This window comes from Oryctolagus cuniculus, chromosome 1, assembly GCF_964237555.1.
Source record: "Oryctolagus cuniculus chromosome 1, mOryCun1.1, whole genome shotgun sequence".
NCBI lineage: Eukaryota > Metazoa > Chordata > Mammalia > Lagomorpha > Leporidae > Oryctolagus > Oryctolagus cuniculus.
Window position 1 is genome coordinate 234920216 of NC_091432.1, and position 14983 is coordinate 234935198.

The 14983-nt window shown below is 60.7% G+C and overlaps 2 protein-coding genes across 14 annotated transcripts in view; one reads left to right on the forward strand and one right to left on the reverse strand.

Annotated features, from left to right (window-relative positions):
• GTF3C4 (general transcription factor IIIC subunit 4) overlaps positions 1-6898 on the forward strand; it is a 23664-nt gene extending 16766 nt beyond the window's left edge. Inside the window, exons 5-6 of one of the 2 annotated variants that reach the window (XR_007915401.2) lie at positions 1367-1543; positions 3894-6898. Coding sequence is in view for 1 of the 2 variants with exons in the window: in XM_051835356.2 (XP_051691316.1) it covers positions 1367-1431 (65 nt within the window). In the remaining variant the exon portion in view is untranslated. Of the gene's footprint in view, positions 1-1366 lie in introns of both variants that reach the window. The other variant, XM_051835356.2, reaches the window with a different exon arrangement.
• The window catches only part of AK8 (adenylate kinase 8), a 134433-nt gene continuing 121865 nt past the window's right edge, over positions 2416-14983 (reverse strand). For all 12 annotated transcript variants that reach the window (XM_051835365.2, XM_051835363.2, XM_051835370.2 and 9 more), the window contains 2 exons: positions 13300-13380; positions 2416-12542 (listed from right to left, as the gene is read on the reverse strand). In XM_051835365.2, coding sequence (XP_051691325.2) covers positions 12305-12542; positions 13300-13380 — 319 coding nt within the window. In that variant the 3' untranslated portion in view covers positions 2416-12304. The remainder of the gene's footprint in view (positions 12543-13299; positions 13381-14983) is intronic.

A 14983-nucleotide genomic window follows, 5' to 3' on the forward strand; every position in this document is an offset into this window, starting at 1 on the left:
GAAGCATGTGCAGTTATGGGTCTGTTTGGGGAAACGTGTTCTCAGTGGAAGCAAGAGGCATGCGTCAGGGAACCGCATCTTTATTCCTGGTTTTGCCTGAGAGCAGCTGACCACTCTGATCCTCGGGAGCTGTGGCATCAGCCTCGTTCTGCTCTTTTATTATTAGAGACTAGAATCATACGCAGAATTCAAGAGAAAAAGAGACTACATCCCACGTTCCATCACCAACTTCAGAGTTCTACAACTCACAACCTTTTTTGTTTTTTCCATAAGCCCCTCCTCCTGTGAGATTATTTTGACACACATTTTGGGAACTTTTAAACAGTCATTACAGTTGAGAACTGATACGCTATTTAGGCAGGAAACAGAAGATTGAGGCTTAAAAATAGTGAAACCTGCCCACTGGCTTTTGTTTTTCTAAAGATTTATTTATTTTTCATTTGAGAGGCAGAGGCAGAGAAAGAAAGAGAGAGGTCTTCCATCCGCTGGTTCATTCCCCAGGTGGCCATAACGGCCAGAGCTGTGCCGATCCAGAGCCAGGAGCCAGGACCTTCTTCCGGGTCTCCCACGTGGGTGCAGGGGCCCAGGAACGAGGGCCATCTTCTACTGCTTTCCCAGGCCACAGCAGAGCGCTGGATCGGAAGTGCAGCAGCTGGGACTAGAACCAGCACCCATATGGGGTGCCAGCACTGCAGGCATCGGCTTCACCTGCTACACCACAGCACTGGGCCCCACCCATTGACTTCGACTTTTCCACTCGTGGCTTTCGGGAGGAAGAAGGAGAGAGGGAGGCAGAGATCGTGGCACAGCTCCGGGGAGGGGTGTTGACCCAGTGTCGCATGCTCTAAAACGTTACCAAGGGGGCACTGTGAAATCCTGGTCTCGGAATAAAGTCTAGTCTTTTTTTTTTTTTTTTTTTTTTTTGAGATTTCATTTATTTGAAAGGCAAAGTGACAGAAGAGAGGGCGGGGCCAGGCCAAAGTGGGGAGCCTACAACTCCATCAGGGTCTCCCACTGAGGTAGCAGGGACCCGAGCATTTGGGCCGTCTTCCACCGCTTTCTGGTAGCGTGAGCAGGGACGTGGATTGGTGCTCCTCTGTGGAATGTGGCCGGGGTGCTGGTGTCTCAGGCGGTGGCTTAACCTGCTCTGCCCCGGTCCTTTCTTTACATTGGTTTCATCACACATTGTCTGTGGAAACCACTCGTTGGAATGGTGGCCACGCAGGCCCCAGAACAGAGTACTCAAGAACCCGGAGCTGTGGCGGCAGAGCTGGGCCCTGCTTGCCCCCTCCCTGCCGCCGCGAGCACCGCCGGCCTGGCGGGTGTTCTGGAGCGGCTGCCGACCCCTCCTGTCTCCCTTCTGCAGATCCTGACTGGATCAAGAGGCTCCTGCAGAGCCCCTGCCCCTTCTGTGACTCCCCCGTCTTCTGAGTGCCGAGCGCGGCGGGTGGACGGGCACGAACTCTGCTGTGGAAGATGCCCCGTGGCGTGAGGAGAGGCTGTGCTGGAGGCAGCCTGCCCCTGGCGTGGACGCTGCGAGACTGTAAGAGGCCCCTGGAGCTCGGTTCTGACACAGGCTCCCTCCCGGGGACTCGGGATGTGCTGCAGAGCCACTGCGTGCGGGGTCTGGGCCATCTGAGTTGAACATTGGCCCCCAGCGGCTCACACGTGGGGTCCCCTTTCCCCAGTGTCTGGACCGGAGTGGCTTGAACAAAAAGAAGTCCTGACGTTTCTAGGCGCAGAACGCTCTCACTGCGCGTGTGGAGAGGGTCTCGCCCGGCTGAGCGAGGCTTTACTCCTGCCTCCTGACTGCAGAGCGCAGACTCCCCGGTGCGTGCGTGCGTGCGTGTGCCGACAGATATTAAAGTGTCTGCACGCTCAAGCTTTCTCTCCATAAACAGCTGCGGTGGGTGTCCTGTCTGTCCTTGTGTTTCATGCATACAGAAAACATTTTCTAAAAATTCTGTATTTTTAAGAAGTTGAAGCCAAGACTGACATTGGTCTAATGTGTCAACTGATCAGGTGACGGTTTTAATTACTAACTGTAGTGACTTGTTTTTAATTCTCCTCTGTCGTCAGATTGCCTGGCCCAGCTTCTTAACACATAGAAAGATGTCAAGTACTCCAGTCTGCCCACGTCCCAGCCTGCTTCAGACTGAGCTGTGGTGGCCTGCATGAGATACTTGTACACAGAAGAAGGAAAACCTCTGTTTTTAGTATTAAATTGAAAACGTTCAGTGTTCTTAGTGTTGGCATTTCTAGACGTTTCATTTAGTGTCCAAGGTCAGAGTCTGTCCAGAGACTTGTGGGGAGAGACGGCTCTCAGCTCAGAAGTGGAGACCTGTGCTCGGTGCCACTGTGGTGAGCTCGGGACAGAGCCTGGGAATCCCCGCCTGGCACCGGGGCACAGCCTGCTTCTATTTTTTTCTTTTCTTTTTTTTTTTGTGGACTACTAAGAGGAGATGTCAGACGTGCACTCTGGTGAATTGCTCTTAATGAGAAACTGAAACAGACGTTCTGGAACGCAGAGCTCTGGATTCTTAGCTGAGCCTCCTAAGGACTGGCGCTGGTGCAGGCCTCAGGAGACGTCTGGGGCCCGTGTTTCCGCAGAGTGAAGTGGAGACGAGGGTGAGATTTGCTCCTGTCTGTGCTGTCGCTCTTGTCTCGCTCTGACACGATTTCCAACTTAGTGAATGGCATTTTGGCCTCACCGTGTGGAGACACAGATGTGTCACACATACACACTGCGTGTGGGCCCTCAGGAGGCGTGTTCGAACGCCTGGGTTCCAGTTCAGGTGGTCGTTTGGTCTCGCGTGTTTCGTTACTTGCTGGGGTCTTCTGTCTTTTTTTTTTCCTCTCATTTTGGAGGAAATTGCAAGAACAGTGTTTGTGCAGCAGTGCAGAGCGTGGTGTGGTCGAGGTCGCCTGTGTGCTTGGCTCCTCGCCTCACAGCAGGTGCAGCAGGGACGCTGGAGATCTGCAGGAGTTAGTGAGCCTAGGTCCACTTCTTTGGTATCGCAGTGAGTACAGGATTTTGTGCTGCTGCCGTTTAAAACTTACATTAAGTTTTTATTTAAAGCAGTTGTGCATTTTTGAGAAATGTAACTATCAAGAGTAACTGAAAGGGATCTCCAGAGGTATCTGGTGCCTGTGGGAGTGGCCGTGGCGCTGCGTTTGCTGGGACAGATTCTGTCTGCTGGGATCTTGCTCACCACTGGGAGGCCTTCCCCTACCCCCTCCCACCGCCATGGAGCTGGGGAAGTGAGAGGACACTGGGGTCCATCCCCTAGCCTCTCCCACTGCCGTGGAGCTGGGGAAGTGAGAGGACCCTGGGGTCCATCCCCTAGCCTCTCCCACCGCCGTGGAGCTGGGGAAGTGAGAGGACATTGGGGTCCATCCCCTAGCCTCTCCCACCGCCATGGAGCTGGGGAAGTGAGAGGACATTGGGGTCCATCCCCTAGCCTCTCCCACTGCCGTGGAGCTGGGGAAGTGAGAGGACATTGGGGTCCATCCCCTAGCCTCTCCCACCGCCGTGGAGCTGGGGAAGTGAGAGGACGTTGGGGTCCATCGCAGCCCAGCAACAGTGCATGTTTGCATTCGCCTGCCTGGTGACAGGGTGTGGTCAGTGCTACTTGGACAGAGGGGCGACACCAGGACTCCTGCTTGCCTCTTTATGTCCAACGTGAGCTGTGCCTGGTGTTCGGTGGGCTTCAGGCAGAGCTGCGGAATGGGAGGCTTAGCAGAAGCAGTGTCGCTGGGCTGCACTGAAGTGCAGCTGCAGAGGCTGCGCAGTTGAACCTTTTAGCTACAACACCGTTGCATTTGGAGAGTCTGGTATCCACGTGTGTATCACATTTTCTCCGCCTGGGGTTAATTTGTTCCTATTATTCCAGATAAGAGATTGAGAGCTTGTTACGCTGATATTCGAGCTGAAATCCTCCTGTGTCCACCACCCAGACGTCAAGCAATCCGTACCGACTATTACAGCTGCCAAACTACCAATTATTTTGCAATGTCAGAAGTTATTAGAACCACGAGTGAAGCTCCGGGCTGAGGGTGACATTTGTCTGCTTCTCCCTCTAAGAAGCTCTTGAGAATATTAATGTTGAAGTATGTAGGTTGGATCTACTTGCGAGTTTGACAGGTTAATTTGGTTAAAAGAATGTTAAAGGTTAATGTTTAAATATTAAAGTATATTCTGTTGTGATGATAATGGTATCAGATGAGTCCCGAAGGAGGTGGGCTTCCTGGTGCTTGTTAAGAGGAATGTGGTGGTGGTCTTGCGAGCCCCCGCGCCCCGCAGCCGCTCTGGGGTGGCCCAGGAAGTGGAGGCACTGCTGGCTCCTGCGGGGCCGTCTCTCCGTGCTGCCGCCGCCCTCTCTCTCAGCCCACAGAGGGGCTGGGGGCCTGCTCCTCGCGCCCCCTCAGCATTACGATGGCTCTGAGAGGAGAGTGGGTTCCGTTGTCTAAATTGGGTGCTGGCTTTCCCTTCCTGGCAGAAACTGCTAAGTAGTGCTGCTTTCCACCGGGAGGAGTCGTAGCTGTCGGCAGCTGGGTGCCCTGCAGCTCCTGGCTGGCGTCTCCCTGTCGCTTGGTTGAGCCTGCAGTAAGGCAGGCTGGCTTCTAGCTCCTTGCCACCCCCACCTCTTACCCCCGAGCCAGAGTGGTTCATCACAGGCAGACACTCCACTTAAGGCTAAGCTGCAGGGGTTACAGCCGCGGTTAGCACACACAGGAGTGGGCGTTTGACCTAGCGGTGCGACCCCCCGGCCCCACAGCCGAGTGCTCGGTGCACTTCCCGCTCCGGCTCCGGCTCCGGCTCCTGACCCCGACTCCCTGCTGATGTGCACCCCGAGAGGCAGTGATGGTGGCGCAAGCGGTTGGGCCCCTGCCACCCACGTGGGAGACCCGGATGGGGTTCCCAGCTCCCACGCCAGCCTTTGCGGGCCTCTGGGGAGTGACCAGCAGGTGCTGGTCTGTCTGCCTCTCAAATAAGTAATGACTTTTAAAAAATAATACATATTAAAAGGCGCAGACAGTGAATAACCAAATAAATGAGCGTCTTTCCTTTCAGCCCCCCATGGGCTATTTTGAGCCTCTGTGGCTTCTAGAATTCACTCTGACGCTCACCCTGCTCCTCCTCTGTCAGGGGTGCCGAGCAAGCCAGGGAGACGGGAACGCTCGGAATCCCACCCTCTCCTCAAGGTTGCCTGGCTTTAACATGCCTCTAAAGAGCTACCCAAAGGGAGCTGTTTTCATTGTGGTTGTTGGAGGAAATCAGCGCCCGAGGCCCTCGTGATTCCGAAACCTGGGAAGTGTGCTTTCTGGAAGCTTCAGTGTGCTGCCCAGCCCTCGGCCAGAGCCTGGGGCTGAGAGAGGACAGATGGCCTCTAGTGCCCGAACGCGGGTTAGGGCTGCCGCAGCCGGCCCTTCCCAGGCCACGGGCTCGCGTGCACGCGCGGATGCACGTCCCCGTCGGGGCTGGGACCTGGCCTCCCTCCGGCACGCTGACGGTGCTGCTTCTGAACACTCGCCGTGGCCGTCAGCAGCCGCAACACGAGGGGGCTGTTCCCAAAGACGCCCGATGAAGAGCCTCTGTGTGGCCCGGCATCCCGCTCCAGCCCCTTTGATTAGCTCGCCTTCCCTTAGCCCGCATTTCCTTCCGCTCGAGGCCGTGCTCCAGGGGAGGCCACGCAGGAAATGGTGTGGCCAGTGGGAGCCGTGCCCCACGGTCCCCCGGCATGGGCTGAGGCAGTCCGCCTGTGATAGCGCGTGTCCGAGGGGCAGGCTGGGGGTCCTGGACACGGGTGTTCATTTCTAGGAGTATTTTACATAACGGAGAGCACCCTGCAACGTGGCCCAGTGGGTGAGGGGAGAGGGGGTGACGGCCCGGGCCTCCCCGACCCGACCCGACCCGCGCACCGCCAGCCGGGGCTCCTGCGCCGCGCAGAACTGCGTGCGAGAAAGCGTGGCTTCTGCGAGCCGCTGGCTCAGGCCTGTGCGTTGCCGTAGGAAGGGCGAGTGCTTGGAAGCACGCTGTGCGCGGGAAGGTCGGCCCTGGGGTGGGCCCACCGTCCCCCGGCCCGGGCCGGCCTCTGTGCTGGGCTTGGGTTAGATGTTGGTTTATGTCTGACGGTTTTTGAAATGGAAAGGAGATTTGTAAAAAGCCTTATCATCTAATTTAATTAGGTGGTGTGTCTTAGACTTTCAGTGTTTAAATAAAAAGCACCTCGTAGTGCTTGGAGGATCCCGCAGTCTGGGATGGCGGCCGCTTCTCCCATCGTGTGTGTGTGTGTGTGTGTGTGTGTGTGCAGGGCTTGCCACTAGACTGTCAGCTCCCAGGGCCGGGGCCATTTCACCCCTGTCACCCCTGCAGCACCCAGCGCCACGCGTGAGTGAGTCCCCACCTCCAGGATGCAGAGAGCTTCGCTTCTCCGGTGGTCCCTCCCTACAAGGCCGCCCACGCCCCGGGGCCAGAGCTCAGGGACCGGGTGTCCTGGGCTGACCCAGCCCGCGTGCCCCTCCGTGGCACTCTGGCCCTCTGTTCCTCTTACCTGAGCTGGAGCTGAGCTTCTGGAAGAGTGGGGCGTGGGGAGGGCTACCCAGGAGATGAGGTGAGAGGGCGGGATGGCCCCTTGTTTAGTCCATGGCCCAAGAGGCTCCACGTCTGTTCTTTGCCTTTGATCCGAGCAGTGGGAAGCACCGGTCGCTGTTCCTCATTCTGGACCCCTCCCCTCCCCTCGCTGCGTCACGCCTGTCCCCGAGTCTGCAGTGCTGTACATAACGGCGGTTTTGTAAATGTGAAATAATACATTGTGTTTTGTATGCAGAGCCACTAGTATTGTTATTTTGGCCACTTTTTTTTATTCAAAATAAATAAATAACAGAATTGTTTGTACATCGTGTGTGTATTTTGTGGGGTTCACGTGATTTGCAGCAGAGCCCAGGAGCCTCTGCCAGCCCGAGGTGCGCACGTGGCAACACCCAGGCCCGGCGAGGAGCGGGGAAGAGCAGATGTCCGGGATGGGGGACGGTGGCCCCGGCAGCTGCCCCGGAGTCCGCTCAGTGTGCCTCCGGCTGCTTATTCAAAAATAAATAGACAAATAAACACTATTCTAGAAAAACAGACACACCTGTAAGGGGCGACAGCGAGAGGCTGGGGGGGGGGGGTGCTGTCCCAAGGCCAGGGTTGACAGAAGAGGGGCTGGCAAGGAAGAGGACTTCCTGTGGCCAGCGCGCATTCCAGAGCACTGGGGCCGGGAGTCAGGCCGGGATTTTTCTCACCAAAAACGAAGGCCCAGGGCCTGGGTGACCCACCTCTGCTCACCTCCTCAGACCCTGTGCTTATTCCTGGGACGGACGAGCTGAGCCTTGGTTCTCTCCTTGGAGAGAGGGCTGAGAGGAAGCCCCTGAAACAGCAGTGGTGGACACGGCCAGGACTCCACGCTTCACGCCACCCTCAGAGCCTTCAGGACTGGGCAGCCGGGAGTCTCCTTCCGACGACCCTGTGCGGTGGATGGGGCTGGGGTCTCCTCACACAGGACCTGCTGGGGCACGACAGCTACGTGCGGGTTCTCGGGAGCGGCGTTGATCTGAGCAGCAGGTGCGTCGCTGTGCTGGGCGGAGCAGCACGGTGAGGGCCCCGACGGGGCGCCGCCAGGCCCCGATGGGGGAGAGGACCCAACCGGCTGCCCATTTGGGGGCCCTGCTGACTTGTGAAGGCGGGGCTTAGCCTGGTCTCCTGGGGACCCCATAGGGACATCTGTGACGGATGGGGAAGAATACACAGAGCACACCTGGTGCAGGGTAACGACGAACTGGATGTCAGGACTGCCTGTGCCGCCAACACAAATTCAGCGAAACTAGGGTGAGCTGAAGCAACCAGCTGTTCCATTTATGTCTTTTTAAAATATTTTTGTATTTGAAAGGAGGAGTTACAGAGAGAGAGAGCCCTTCCATCCGCTGGTTCTCTCCCCAAATGGCCACAATGGCCCATCTGTCGGCCCAGCCAAGCTGGAGCCCGGAGCTCAGAACTCAGGTCTCCCACATGGGTTCAGGGGCCCAAGCCCTCAGGCCATCTTCCACTGCGTTTCCCAGGTGCCTTAGCAGGGAGCGGGATCGGAAGTGGAGCACCTGGGACTCGAACTGGCGCCCGTGTGGGATGCCGGCACCACAGGTGGTGCTTTAAACCCACTAAGTCACGGCCCCTCTCGTTCTGCTTGATGGGAGCTAAAATCTCCCACGTTTAGCAGACACCTGCTGGCTCCCTGCATGCATTTAGCACTTGTTCAGCAGCCCCATGAGTTGACCCTGTGTTACACACTGCTGTGTTCCTTTGCTCCTCCCCCTCCCCCTCCCCCTCCCCTCCACCCCACACCCATCTGCTGTCGGTCACAGTGTGATCCAGAGATACCTTACGCCGCCAACTGACGCTGGTCTGCACAGGGCCTGGGTGACCCACCTCTGGTCACCTCCTCAGACCCTGTGCTTATTCCTGGGACGGACTTGCTGAGCCTTGGTTCTCTCCTTGGAGAGAGGGCTGAGAGGAAGCCCCTGAAACAGCAGTGGTGGACACGGCCAGGACTCCACGCTTCACGCCACCCTCAGAGCCTTCAGGACTGGGAAACAGAGCTGGGAGACAGGGTGGGGCCTACCTGGAGGTGACCACGTCTCTGCTGCTCCTGGGAACACTTGGCTTTGCTCCAGAGAGCAGAGTCTGCTGTGAGGTCTTGAGCCCAAGTCCTCTGTGCGTCTCGGCATCCGGGGCGGCCCCTCCGGGCTCTGCCTGAAGGCTCCCGTGCAGGCCCCGGCTGCCTCTCACCTGCCATGGTCCCGGGGTGGGCGGCAGCCGCCTTGGCTGGGGCGCGCGCACCTGAGCACGCGTCAGCTTGCGCCCCTCCCTGAGGGGCCTGAGCGGTGACCCCGGGTCCCCGGTGCTGATACACCAGGGTGACCCCGGGTCCCCGGTGCTGATATACCAGGGTGTCCTCGGTGTCTCCCGCTGTGAAACAGGCATCCCTGGGAGACGGGGAGATAGGGAGGCGCTCTGGCCCCGGGGCTGAGGCCTCGTCCCTCCCCCCGGGCCGCTGTGGGAGGGAAGAAGGGGGTTCTGCCCACCTTCCCTTCTCCCACGCGAGCCCTCTAGGGTGGAGGCCGTCACTGGAGTGCTTTCCAGCCGGTGTACCACGGCGCAGGCAGGCCCGGGAGGTGACCCCTCCTCCTTCCCCTCTGTCCGCTTGGTGGGCAAGATGCTCCCCGGGGGACGTGAGGACTCCTGGCTGGCAAGGCGTGGGCCGTCAGGGTCTGCCTCACTGGCGAAGGACACCCAGGATCGGTCCCCCCTCCCTCCCCACCTGCTTGGGTGTGTCTCCCAGGCACGTGTGTGCGTTCAAGGCCAGGCAAGGCAGGGCTGGCACTATGGCCCAGGGAGCAGTGCAGCTGCCAGCAACACCCACGCCCATGTGGGAGCGCTGGTTCACTGGTTCGAGTCCCGGCTGCTCCACTTCTGATCCAGCTGCCTGCTAATGCGCCTGGGAGGCAGCAGGTGATGACCCAGGTACTTGGGCCCCGTGTGGGAGACCCAGGTTGAGTTCCGGGCCCCTGGCTTTGGCCTGGCCCAGCCCTAGTCATTGTGGCCGTCTGGGGAGCAAACCAGCAGATGGAAGATTAAAAAACCAAAGGCGGGCGTGGCACTGCCCCAGCGCGGGACGGGTGGAGGGAAGCGTCGGTTCTGTGCAGTTCACCTTTTGGGAGATGCGGCTATGGTGCCCTCCACGGAGCAGAACCAGCTCCTGTGGCCTCTGCGGCAGGAGGGGTCCAACCCCGTGGGCCCCTCTGGAGCTTGGTCTCCGGGGCTGGACTGTGGCTGCTGTCGCTCCCCGTCTTCGTGGAGGAACGACACAGGACCCTGCGCTGTTCTTTCGTCTGCTCGGCCCTTCCCGGGTTTGCTGCTGGTCCTTCCCGGGTTGGCTACCATCCATTCCACCTCCGTGGAAGGGCGGTTCCCCCTGCCACGTTCCCCACTTCCGCGGGGGAGCGGCACACCGCCGGCCGGCTCTCTCGGGGACTGCACAGGTGTTCCCCTTAGATGTTCCTCATGCATGCCGTCTCTCTCCTCCTTTATAGTCCTCCTCCGCCAATCCCAACTCGGCTGCCCACACGCCGAGTACGCTGCTCTCCTCCAATCAGGAGTAGGTCCTACAGTTTATTGGTTGAACTGGAGGCAGCTGTGTAGAAGCTGTTTCCCTTCTCAGCGCCATATTGTGGGAGAGCAGATGCATAGAATAAGTCTTAATTCCAGTAACTCAGTCCAGTCCGGGTTGCTCCCCACAGCTGCGACCTTGGCCGTGACAGCTGGAGGACACAGCGAGAGGGCATGCCTGTGGGGCCAGAGGCAGCCACTGCTCTCTCAGCCTCAGTTCCCGCGTCTGTGCAAGGCGGGTGAGGGGCTTCTGCTTTGCCCAACTCTTGCGTGGATGAAGCGAGCCGGCGCCCATGGTGGGAACCTCACAGCGGCTTTCACCTGGGACGCACAGCCTGGGAGAAGCAAGGCTAAGCCAAGTTGAGGAACAACCCAAGGGATGATGGGTAAACCCAGGGGGCACGGGTAAACAAACTGAGGCCTTAGGAAGGAAGGGCATGGCGCCGTCTGCGCCACTGGGCCTAAGCGGGGACAGGCTGGTCAGCGAGTGAGCCCCACGAGCAGGGACGCTGTAGCCTGCGGCCGTGGCTGGGCTTTGGAACAGTCACGTCAGAGAAGCAGGGGCTGCGGGGGCCACACTTAGGACGCGGGAAGTGAGGAGGTCTTAGGGTAAGTGCTCCTACCATGGAATTTTCCAAACACCAGGTGACTGGCAGGTGTCCCGCCTCAGTGCCCAGATCAGCTCCTGACCCCAGCTCCCCGCTCACGCAGGGCTCAAGTACCTGGGTCCCTGCCTCCCACTAAGGAGACCCAGCCCAGCTCCAGCCTGGCCCCGCCCTCACTGCTGCAGGCACTTAGGGAGTGAACCTCTCTCTCTCTCTCTCTCTCTCTCTCTCTCTCTCTCTCTCTCTGCCTCTCAAATAATAAGACAAAAAGCAGGCCCTGCTCCTCTGCAGACTCAGCACTGGACCCACTCCAACCTCAACTTGGGAGCCTGGGCTGAGCCCCTGGGCCACGAGGGGAGGGGTCGGCACGTCCCACGGGAAGATGGTCTCGCTCCCTCTCCGACTCTGTCATCTTGTTCAGGGCAGGGCATGAGCCAGCGCTCCCTCGGAGCCTGCTGGCTGCAGCAGGAGGGCACGAGCTTCCTCCACCCCAGTGGTCTCCCCGGGCTGCAGGAAGAGCGGGGCCCCTTCCTGGAGGAGCACAGCAGTGGGGCCCAGCCTGGGGCAGGCGCAGCCCAGGGTTGGGGGCCAGGGTAGAACACCCGCGGCGGCTGCTCCCCAGGGCGGCGTGGATTCCCCACTGCGGGGGGTGCAGACGCAGGCGTGAGCGAGGCGCTGTGCCGGGAGCTGGGCGAGGGGGAGGTGACAGCTCCAGACGAAAGAGGCTGAATGAGCCCGGTAATGATGCCGGCGTCAGCAGCGATTTGTTCTCTCGCGAGCTGACGTTCATGGGACCTGGCTGGCGAACTTCACGCACAGCCAGCTGATTGGGGAAGGAGCGAGATGTCTGCCCTGCAGCCACAGGAGCCGGCCTCCCCGGACCAGGACGGCCCAGCCCACGGTCACGTCACCTGGGACCACCACACCAGGCACATCCCAAAGAAGCACAACCTGACCGGCTGCAGGAGGCGGTGGGGCCTGGCTTGGCCGGCGGCACCCAGCCAGCAGGGACGGCCCCCAGGCCCGGATGGCGACAGTGGGAAGGCCTGGGTGCTGCCCTCTCTCCCACCTACCTGGCACAGCCAGGCCCACGCTGTGTCCACTGAGGGACCTGCGGACTCGGATGCACCTGGGGGACGAACATGTCTGCCGCGTGCCCGGCCCTGCTCCTAGCCTTCAGAGAGCTCGTGGGAAACGTATCAGGAAGAGCCACGCGTGGACTCTCTCACTTCCTGTCACCACGGCCCCAGGAGGCAGTTACTGTCTTGTTCTCATTCGACGGGAGCCTGGAGAGGTGAAGGAACTTGCCCAGGGTCGCTCAGCCGCTCCAGCTGGTGAGAGGGGAGGGAACGGACGCCGGGGGGGCCTGCAGCTTGTGACTCCCCTGCCAGGAGACGAGACTGCACTCGAAGCACTTTATTGGCCTGAGGAACTTTCTAGAAGGTCGGGGCCGGGGTGGGGGGTAACTTGTTTCTCGGGGTGCCCGTTCGGAGCCCCCTCAGGGGACTTTCTTGGGCAGGGGGTTGATGATGCCACTCTCTATGTACTCGAAGACGGTGTAGGGGTCCTGGTCGCCGTTGACGGTGACGGCCTGCCCGTAGAACTGCTCCAGCTCGGCCGCGTTCCGGTAGAACAAGTCCATCTTGAGCTTCACCCGCTCCTCGGAGTCCCTGGGGTTCTGCAAGAGGCGCTCCTGGATCTCCAGCGTCGGGGGGGGCTTGTGCATGAGGTGGTACCTGCGGGAGAGGCGGGCGCTCCGGTGGGCGCTGGCAGCGGCCGCAAGGGCCTGCTGGGGGCCGGCTGTGCGCACGCTCTTGTCAGGGCCCAGGGACGCGGCGGCCAGCTCCCTCCCCACCTCCCCCACCCCTTCTGCTTCCCCTTCTCAGCCCCCAAGCATCATGTGACACACGGCTGCCTTGGGGCTGGCATCCCCTGCTCTTGGCAGCACCAGGGTCGGCGAGGCGGGCGCTGAGCTGTTTCTACGGAGCCTGTGGTCCAACGGGGGAGGGGGCATCACAGCCACTGATGTGCGTGGAGGTGGCAGGAGGGGCCTCAGAGCCTCACGCAGGGGCGGGCGGGGGCCTTCAGGGCCACATGGAGGTGCAGGCGTGCACCTTACAGAGGCTTCCTTCTCGCCCCCCACCCCCACCCCCACCCCAGAGTTCCTGCTGAGAAACAGGGCCCTGGCAGACGGGGGAGAGGAAGCATCGTGCTGGTGGGGACCTCGGAGGGTGTTTTCCCGCCAATAGAGAGGCTGCAGGGGTAGACAGAGAGAATCTGGGGACCCCCGCCCCAGCAGGGCAAGGCTGTGACCGCAGGGTGGGCTGCCCGTGCCCCGGGCTTGCTGCCCAGCCCTGGGACATTCAATTCTTGGTTACTCTTGCAGGCACTGCCCAGAAGTCCAGCCCCACGAGCCCTGGCCATGGTCACAGCGCCGTCCCTGCCACTGTCCCCCAGGGCAGCGGCCAGCCGGGGCAGGAGCCCGGCACCAACCTCTCTCCTGTGACGGGGTCCGTTCTTCGCAGCGTCAGCCGCTCCATGACGGAGTCCAGGGGCACGTTCAGGAAGAAGACCCTGAGGGGAGGGGGCGAGAGCTCACCTGTGACCCCCACACCTGGGGTTCTGCAGCACCCCCCCACACACACACACCATCACCCAGGGTTCGGGCCGGGGGATACCCGTTCCGGTGGAAACCAAGCCAGCCCAGGCCCAGACCCCCACCTGCAGGCCAAGGTGTCCCATGCCTGCAGGTCCTCAGGGCCACGTCCCTGACAACCAGAGACGCCCCTGGCGCCTGGAGCCCAGCAGCCAGAACAGCACTTCACAGCTCGGGCAGAGTCAGCACAGAGGCGTCCTCACTGACATCAGGGTTCTGGGACAGCAGGGACAGCGATGGCGGTGACATCAGCACCACGGACAGCAAACACCCCCGGGCGCCCACAGCCTGGCGTTGGTTCCACTTTCCAGGAGACTTGGGCCAGAGCCCCTCTCAGCGTGAGGAAAGCCCACCTCCCCTCCGGACGGGCATCTTCCCAGGCGGGCACTGCTTGGAAACATCACGGAGCAAAGCCCATCCCCCACAGACAGCCTGGGAATTCTCCAGAGGCTGTGGGAGGGTGACTGCGCAGGTCCCGCGGGGGCAGCCTCCAGGGCCCGGGAGCCACCTGCCCCTGCTGGAGCATCCCAGCCCCCAGCCAGTGTCTCCACCCTGGCCGGTGCTCGGGAAACACCCAGGCAGGAGAAGCAGTGGGTGCTTGAGCCCCCCACCTCCTGCCTGCCTGCTTCCATCACACACACACACACACACACACACACACACACACACACGTCAACTCCCTGGGGGAATGGAACTTGACGGGAAAGCCCTGAAGCTGGATGGGATCCCAGACCCCAACTCCCCAGGGACCAGCCACAGCGGCACCCCAAAAAGTGCCCTTGTCCCTGGAATCCGGTGCCTTGGAGAACGCCTGGGAGGGGCTTGGCGCCCAGGGACCCCTGTGGGTCCTGTGAGGCCCTGGGACTTTAGGAGCAAATGGTGACACCTGTGAGACTGTGGTTGTGAGTCACTGGTCCCAGCCCAAAGCTCACGTTTGGGAAGAACCTGGCCGAGGCGGGTGGCCAGGAGGAGCAGCGCAGGGCCACCCCAGGTGCCAGCTCCGCTCTCACACTCACTGTCTCCCTGGCCTGGATGTTCCCCCGGGAAGCCCCCCACCCGACCCCTCCCAGCCCTGGGGCCTGGTGGAAACTAACTCTCCCCAGGGCTGCAGGGCTGGGGTGTAAGGGAGGAGCAGAGGCAGCCAAACCGAGCCAGGGCCGCCCCGGCTGCAGGAATTGGATCAGGATGCGGGGCTGATGCGCAGAGCCTGTCCCCGGGGACTTCCTGCAGAGACGGGAGCTTCACTTCTGTTGAGGCTGTGGAGTTGATGGAGGGGAAGGCCAGGGACCTACAGGGAGGGACCTGCACGGCAAGAGGGGGAAGCCCACCTGGCAAGGGACACTGGAACACGCCCCTGGGAAAGCTCCGCCCAGGAGCTCCGTGCTCCAGGCTGGGAGCTGTCCAGGCTCACGTGACGGCCCAGCTGCCATCTCCCGCCCCGTCCCCTCCTGGAGTTTTCTGCGATTTATTTGCAACAGCACAGCCAGGAGAGGGAGAGCACTAAAGCCGGCCCGGCCGGGC